At 35.5% G+C, this 9,284-nt stretch overlaps 1 protein-coding gene across 1 annotated transcript in view; it reads right to left on the bottom strand.

Moving 5' to 3' along the window:
* Window positions 1-1,822: 1,822 nt before the first annotated feature.
* LOC150092881 (ATP-binding cassette sub-family C member 5-like) overlaps window positions 1,823-9,284 on the bottom strand; it is a 708,254-nt gene continuing 700,792 nt past the window's right edge. Inside the window, exon 27 of the mRNA XM_090414097.1 lies at window positions 1,823-2,014. Coding sequence (XP_090270223.1) covers window positions 1,823-2,014 — 192 coding nt within the window. The remainder of the gene's footprint in view (window positions 2,015-9,284) is intronic.

Below are 9,284 nucleotides of genomic sequence, written 5' to 3'. Positions count from 1 at the left end.
TCCATGGATGGCCCCTAGTTTTCCCACCACCACACCTGTTCTGAAATTTCTGCTTTGAATTAATTCTGTAGAATTCCTTCAGTAATTTGTATGTCTGAATCATATAACCCCTTTTCCACTTATCAACTAGTTTCTGTAACCCACAGATCTTTTAACTGTTCCTTTTACCTATTCCATAGACCTGCTACCATCTTGGTCACTCGTCTATGGATCCTCTCCTCCTCCTCATCACTAAGAAACCCTGGTACCCAGATCTGCACGCAGTAGTGAAAATGTGGTCTTATAAAGGTTTGATAAAGAGGAACAATAACCTGCTTGTCAAAATATTCTTAAGTAACCAAATGATCTGATGAGCTGCTTCAGCCACTTTTGCTATGTGCCCCCTAAACTTTAACTCCCTATCCACTAATACTCCCAAGTCTCTGGCTTCATCAATTACCTGGAGTATAGTTCCACCACTGTGGTATACTGCTGGTAATCTTTTCACCTGAAAATGCATAATCCTATACTTTGCCACATTAAACTGATATCCATTCTCCCCATTCTCCTTTGCTCAGTCTTATCCAAATCATCCTGCAAAATTTTGACATCATCTTTATTAACTATTGCTTTACCTAACTCTGCATCATCAGCAAATAACTTAACAGTTCCTCTCAGGTCCTTTCCTATATCGTTAATGTACAAATTAAACAGTAGCAGTCCTAGAATATAATCCTGCAGCATACTGTAGTCACAGGCCTTCTTGTGAACTCTACTCCTGAATAAACTACTTTCTAATATCTCTCCATCAACCATTATCCTATCCATCTCCCAACCCTATATGTATCTCCATATGCTGCAATTTACTGATTAGAATTCCATGTGGTATCCTGTCAAAGGCCTTTGCAAAGTCCAGCAGTAATCACTGTAATATATGAGAATATATTACAGTGATATATGTAATATATCACTGTAATATATGAGAGAGAGGAAAAAGGAAAAGCTGAAAAAGTGGAAGTGAGGGAATGAAAGGTGTAGTCAGAATAATGAATAATCTAGATCTCTTTAGGGGATGAATTGGATTTATTATCAATAGGTCTATTGTTGGAAGTGCTCGATGGAGTAGGAGGTTTAAATAGTGCCACTACACAAGTATGGTATTAAGTTAGACACTTTCAATTACAAAGTTTATATTCTTGGAGTACCAATTAAAGTTTTAGAGCTGAAGAAAAATAGGTTGAATCATTTGGAAGGTGCAGCACAATTTTCTGTGAAGACAAAGCTTGAGAGAATCAATGAGAATATCAGTTAAATGTAGCAAAATGTAAGATTCTTCATTCTGCAACTGAAAGATGGAAAGTTGCATATTGTATTATTGGATTGCACTGCAAGAGAGAAGTGGAAGAGACAAAAAAAACCAAGAAATTTTTAGGTTGAGGATGGCGAGGCCACTGAGGTATACCGAAAAAGTCAGTGAAAACAATATAGAGGAATGCAACTAAGAGTAGGATAATGACAAGAACAGGAAGGTGAGCTTTTCCTTGTATAACATTTTGATCAGTACCTAAACTAGTATGTAACTACATTGTTTGCTTGGTTTTAAAACATATGGAAATCTTGAATGAATGTAAGAGAAAGTAAATAGACTACAGGGGCATTTTTCAAAATGCTGAAGGACATTAAGAACAATCTCTGGAATAAGTAAAGGGTAACATTTTTGTGATTTTGTATTCAGAAACTCATCACAGAAATTTCATTTAGAATGAAAGTTATACGAAGAGTTTTTCTTAACATACGTGGAGATAGAGTAATAATAATAATGAACTCAAAATTAATATATCATTCACAATACATTCTTCAGTTGACTTACCCTCCCATTGTCCATCACCAATATCTTGTCATTAGACCAAACAGTATTTAATCTGTGAGCTATGGTAAGGACGGTACAATTATGGAAAACTTCTTGAATAGTTGTTTGGATCAGCCGATCTGTTTCAAGATCTACTGAAGCTGTGGCCTCATCAAGCAGTACAATCTTTAAAAGTAAAAGATATTTTATAAGCAAGAAATCTTCAAGTTAAGTTTGCAATTTCACAAAGATAATATTTGTATTATTATTTAAAAATTCGATGAATATTTTTAAATTTTTTATAGCTGTAAAATGTCAGTTACCACAAAAAAAAAAAAAAATAAATAAATAAAATAAAAATAAAGTAAATAATCTTCAGTATTTCAGCATTCAAACTGCAAACAATTATAAATAGCAACTAAGAATTGGCATCTAATGAGCTAAATGGAAGTAATTTAGAGGAAACAGTAACAAATTATCTCTCAGCAAAGTTTTATCATTATTTCACTATTCATTATTTAGGAATTTTTGATAAAAATCAATTTGATAAATCAAGCCATATACTCTAAAGCAGTGTTTCTCAACCTGTGGTCTGTGGACCACAGGTGGTCTGCAAGCAGACTTAAATTAATTAAATAAATATATATTTTTTAATTATCGAAACAAAACAAATTAAAATTGAATAAGTAAGTAAAAATTATTGAAATCAAATGGAGACTTAAAAAAACCAACAAACAGCATTAGAATGTTTAAAGGCGGAAGAAATAAAAACTATATTGCTTTAAGCAGCAGAATGACAAATAATAAAAGAAGGGTGAAGTGAACAGCAATATAGTTTTATTGCTTCTGCCTTCCCTTGCTGTTTTGTCAGATTTGAAATGAACATGTGCTATCCACATTTCAACCAATTGTTTGTTGTTTATTGATTTTTATTATTGAAGGTTTCCCTCCTTCAACCAAGGCACAGTATATCTTCAGAAGTGCTAAGTGATACTTGGACAAAGTAGGATGTGAGTTAACCCCAGTATTTGTATATTTATATATTTTTCGGGAATGTTTTTTAATAATGGAAAAGTGGCATAGAACTAGAACTTTGAAAAGAAGAGCAAATGCAACAACAGGTGATGCTAACCCTAACTGTGATACACGTGTTGTAACGGCGAGTAAATCTGATACTATTAAAGTAGAAGAAAGAAACAGTTCAAAGAAAAAATACAGCAGGAAATGTAACAGTTCATATTTGGAATTCAGGTTTACTTGGTGTGGAGATGAAAGTGAACAGAAACCTCAATGTGTTTTGTGTTATGAAGTGTTGTTGAATGAGTGTATGAAACCTGCGAAACTCCGACGACATTTAGAAACTAAACATTGTGATGTGAAAAATAAGCCAATTGAATTTTTTCAGCGACACTTAAGGACATTAAATCATGGGAAAGATATAGTTTCGGCCATGGGTTCCATTAATAGCAAAGCACTGGAAGCATCCCATCTCTTAAGTTTGAGCATAGCTAAAACAGGGAAACCTCATTTTATCGGGAAAAACTTGCAACTTCCAGCTATAAAAGATGTGGTAAAAACTATGTTTGGCAACAGGTTACTAAAAGATGTTGATTTGATTCCTCTTTCAAATGACACTGTCAGTCACACAATTAATGATATGATAGATAACGTAGAACCTCAGTTAATCGAAAGAGTTAAGAAGAGCCCTTATTATGCTTTACAAATAGACAAGAACAAATGAAGCACAGTCAATATGCTACATAAGATATGCACATGATAACAACATTCATGATGATATTCTGTTTTGTAGACCTTTGCCATCCCAAACAACTGGAGAAGAACTATTTCACACTCTCAATAACTACATAATACACAAAGGGATCCAGTGGAAAAAATATAGGCTTCTGTTTGGATGGAGCTCACGCCCTTACAGGCACGCATAGTGGGGTTGTTTCTATAGTCAAGGAAGTAGCTCCAGATATGAATTGAGTACATTGTTTCATACATAGGGAAGCGTTAGCCACCAGAATTTAAAACTGTGCTATCTATACAATGCTGTAAAGCTAATTAATTTTATTAAAGCTTGACCGTTAAATAACAGGTTATTTTCAGTACTCTGCGATGAAATGGGCAGTGAATATTAATACCTACAACTTTTGGTGAGATTGCACTGACTAATGCCAAAAATTCTTTCCTCTTATTATTTTGAATGCTTCTTGCATTAGTATACAAAAATTGCATATTCTCTTTAGTTCTTGTACCAGCTACTGATATACATGTCAATAATTTCATAATAATAAAATTAGTTTAATCCTTTATCCAAGTGTGAGCAAACAAAGTTTGCACCTGAAAGTATCTTCAGGACTGGGGTAAGGTGATACAACACCAGGGCAACTCGTTGCAAAGGTGGAGCAAGCTAAAAACACTCCTATCTCAGTATCTCCTATAATGCAAAACACATCTCCTTGTGGATATGTCTAATGTTATGCATTAAGGGAAGGGCCACTACCCAGACTAGTTTTGACCTTTATTGAGGTCGAAAGGAGATGTGTTTTGCATTATAGGAGATACTGAGATAGGAGTGTTGGTAGCTTGCTCCACCTTTGCAACGAGTTGCCCTGGTGTTGTATCACCTTACCCCAGTCCTGAAGATACTTTCAGGTGCAAACTTTGTTTGCTCACACTTGGATAAAGGATTAAACTAATTTTATTATACTCTAACCAAGTGAAAAATAAACTTTCAACATCTTTCTCTAAATCCAGAGTAATTTATTAAAAAAGGGTGGCACACCATTTAGCAACTCCTATAGGTAGAGATGACCTGCTAATGCTTCTGCCTGATATCTCCACTTGGCCTGGCTCCCACTGAAGAGATCTCCACTTGGCCTGGCACCCACTGAAGAGTTCTCCACTTGACCTGGCTCCCACTGAAGAGATCTCCACTTGACCTGGCTCCCACTGAAGAGACCTCAATAAAGGTCGAAGCTAGTCTGGGTAGTGGCCCTTCCCTTAATGCATAACATTAGACATATCCGCAAGGAGATATGTTTTGCATTATAAGAGATGGTAGCTTGCGCCACCTTTGCAACAAGTTGTCCTGGTGTTGTATCACCTTACCCTAGTCCTGAAGATACTTTTGTTTGCTCACACTTGGATAAAGGATTAAACTAATTTTATTATACTCTAACCAAGTGAAAAATAAACTTTCAATAATTTCAGTAGTCCCATGCCAATTTTCATCCACTCTATTCTGCAATTTATTTCACGAATAAGGATCAACAAATATACATTCACTGCATAAGTTTCTCCCTCTTACACTCAACCTTTCCAATTTTAGTTTCCCTGCCCGATTACTTAAACTTGTTCAGAAAACAGTAACTTCTTCAATCGCTTATGACCTTTCATGTTTCAGATGCAACCCATCTCTTGCATAAATTGTCTTTTTCCTTCAAACACACTCTAGACATCAACATATTCCAGACCTCTTATTTTGCTCATTCTTGCAATCATATCATTCATTATCATCACTCGTCTACTTAACTCATAACTGTCAAAACGAGGCAGCATACACACTATCCTCCCTTTGACACTTTTCTTCTTCATGATATCTAACAATGTTCTTAAATCTTTTGCTGCCCAATTAATACTACCACTCAGGTCATTTGTACCCAACCATAATTATCATCTTTTCTGCATCATGCCCTCTCTTTATTGCTAAAGTCACTCTCTCTATTGTTCCACCAGCCAAGCACTCCTCAGACATACCGCTCTCCATACCCTTAATCATAGAATCACCATATGTTGTACTGCTCATAAATAGTTATAAGGACAGAATGCAATGGGTTTAATAAAGAAAGGACAGAGGAAACAGGATGAGGAGGAAGGGATTTTGCTAATGACAGCAGAAGAATTTAAGCTAAGAAGAGATTTAGTAGGAAGACAGTGATACAGAGGCAGTGCATTTGAGAGCATGTGATGTGAGACAGAGGCCAATGAAATACACAGATGGCTGCTGCTATAGGCCAGGGGAGTGCAAGGGAGAATGTTGGTGGCGTGCATTGGTAACTTAGTACAATGAGTGCAGGGTGAGTAGTTATTAATGGGGGACTCAACCACAGTGACACAGAATGGAAGAAGAAACAGTCACAGGAAGGGAAGAAAATAGAATTTTTTTTAAGCTACTAAGAGATAATTATCTGAGACAACATGAAATGGAGAGAACCTGAGGTTCAACAGTGTTTCATCAAGAGAGCATCACAGAACTTGAGAGTAACCAAGGTAGCCACACTATCTCCTGATTTGGGAGAATGACCTGACCTGGGAGATTATTGGCTTACTGGGAGAATGAATTGGATGTGCAGAATTTTTCAGTTAAGAAGATATATGTGGAATTACAAAGCAAGTGATTAATTATAACAAATAGATGCCAGCTTGGAGTAGTAGTGCCACCGCATAAGAATCTGGAGATGAAAGATGAAAGTAATGCATGGGAGATTCAAGGGATGTTTGAAGAAAGAAATCAGACTGCATACCCAGAATCAGGAGGATAAACCAGATGAGAGTTAGATGGATGAATACTATCATTAAGTGGGAGTTGCATAAAAAGTAGTGGAGGTATACAAAGAGAAAGGTGATTGGCATGCTCATGAGCAGTACAAGGTACATGCAAAAAGGGCGACCAGTAAGTAAGGAAAAAGCAGATTATGAGCAGAGACTAGATGAATAGGCCGTAGAAAGTTTCCAAGAGTTCCTTTGTAAATATATTTATAGTTTTTTGTTTCAATTTCTCGTTGTGCTAATTTCATTTTTATTATTAATTCTTATTCATACTCAACTGCACCATTGTAATAGTAATATGTGTTACTATTCCAGCTCTTTATACCTTACTTAACTCTATTCTACTTTACTCTTAATATAACCTTATTCTACTTTACAAATATCTCTCAGTTAATCCTTCTTGACACTCCAATCAGCCACGATATCTATAGACATCCAGCAAAATCTGGATACAATTCTGTAACACCTATTCAATAACATGGATAAGAAGTGCAATTTGGTATCACTATTTCATCCACCATGGCTGTTAGAGAGGTTAATCTTATCCTCTGTTCCTACTGCTAGTAAACAGACCCTAAGCCTTTAGTCACTCTACAAAAACAGGTCACCTAATTTCTCACACTTCTCAATCAGAAAAATTTCTTTGATTTTACAACCATGGCATTGTAATTGAATTTTATATAGTCTGAAAATTTAGGGAAGGAACAGAGGCAAGATCATAATTAAATTACATATATTCGTGTGGTGGTTCTCTATCTAATTAGCACACAGGTTTGCAAAATTTTTTTACAGATAGTGCATTGGTAAATGATCAGGCAAAGTTATTAATCAAACATAACATTTTATTTTAACTAGTAAGAGACTACAATTCACATACTCAAAGGGAGAAAATATTTCCCTCAGCCTATCTGTACTTAATAGGTATAACACACAATTGACTATTTTACATATAATATTCACTTAACCTTTAGTCTACAATAAATGGCAACTGTCCCCTGAGTTACAACTTAAACTAAATACTTCAATCTTATATACAATTATACAATCATTTCACCCATACACAACCATAACATAACGCCTAACATTTCACTAACACTTTCCTGTAAGCACTTTCGTTACACATTCTAATTCCGATTATACTTATCTTAAACATTAACAAAACTTGCATGCTTGCAGTACTCTTTTACACTGTCAGTCCAGTCAATTGAACAAAGTTTCAACATGGATAGCTTGACTCTGTATCTTTATCCTTGGTTATGATTTTTGCTTGGACAATGTGGTGGTTCTTATTATGGAAACTGTCCAGTACATTCGGGGTGATTTCCCATTGACACAGCTGCTGTGATTCCTTATTGGGTTACTGGGAAGGATCTGCCGACATCTCCATTACTTCTGTGGTAGTTGCATTCTCCTGGCACGTCCATGCATCCAAGCAGACACTCCCCCGATTACAGCCTCGCCTCCACATACCTGGAACTGGTTCTTCTGAGATAGGGGAAAAACTAAATGCCTAAAAAGTCATGTCCCTCTGTCCTGTCTCAGTCCTCTTAAATATCTTTTCTAATCTTTGTTCCAATGCTACCATATCCGGGATTACCCGTCGGTATGACGTCACTTCGGCCCCCTCCGTTCGAGTATCTTGGGTGCTTATTTATTATTCACATTACTTTGCGAATGTTTGTTTTTGCTGATTCATCATACTGATCTCGGTTAATCCCATCTCTTTGGGTTTATATACAACTTTCAATGGGAATTAATTAATGCATTTTATAATAAAATAAAACATTTATCAATTACTACATAATTTCTATTATAAAAATGTCTGAAAACCTCTGTAAAATTGAGCTTGATAAGTTAATTCATTTAACTTATTGTGCGAGAATAACTATGGAAGGATATGCAATATAGTATTATTTAGATTGCGCAAAGGCATTTGATAGATTAGTACATGGCAAGAAGATAGTCAAATTGAAACACATGGAACCGACTGTTTGAGAGCTATCTACAAGTCGGAAATGGAGTGCAGTGTCCCAAAAGAGGATTGTCATTAGTGGTGTGCCTCAGAGGTAGTTTGGGGCAGCTGTTTTTTAATGTTAATGATACTGGGACAGGTATAATAAACTGGAGGTATAAGTTGTTTACAGATGATGCAAAGTTGGGAAGTGCTATGAGGAGGAGAGCAGATGGTGTGGGCTTACAAGAGGATATGAAGAGTGTGAATGGGAAAATTAGTGGAATTATAACTTCTGTGTTACAAAGTTTAAGATTTTAAACTGTGCAAAGTAAAGATGAGATTGCTGTGTCATACATCCTGGCTTTGAATCAGCCATCTTGTTGAAACGTTATTTTTATTTAAATTATCATTTTTTTTATTTTATTAATTGTTGGTTGATTACTGATCCAAATATAGAGAAATTTATATTATCCTGGCCACCCTATATTATCATTTAAGGCTTCCGCAAGGTCCGATAAACTTTATGAGCGGTGCAATGAAAGAGAATCAGGCAAACACCAAATTGGAATCAATAAAACAAAACATTATGCAGGGTTACATAACATGTACATTAAATATAACTTTGAAAACAAGATAATGCAAATCAACTTAGTTGAAATGTTCATAACAAACATAAAACATTAGGCATCAGACATCCAGCTGTCAATTTTACATTCTTCCAAATAATTAAAAATGGTTCACACAGTTCAATGTTACAGAATCTTACAGTAAATATTCTTAAAGTAGAATTCTCTAATTCTCTCTTAGTCAACAAACACTTAATTCAATTATGAGGCAGTTATCACTTCAAGGGGGAAACACTTTAAAGCTCCATACTTTGGCTAATTTTAGTAGAACGCCACAGTTAATGTTAAGATATATCAGGCGGAGCTAATTCTTATTTCT

Source organism: Typopeltis vanoorti, chromosome 24 (assembly GCF_054136105.1).
Source record: "Typopeltis vanoorti isolate ZY-2024b chromosome 24, IOZ_Tvanoo_1.0, whole genome shotgun sequence".
NCBI lineage: Eukaryota > Metazoa > Arthropoda > Arachnida > Uropygi > Thelyphonidae > Typopeltis > Typopeltis vanoorti.
Note: the sequence above shows the minus strand (reverse complement) of the source record. Positions and strands in the feature narration are given on the sequence as shown.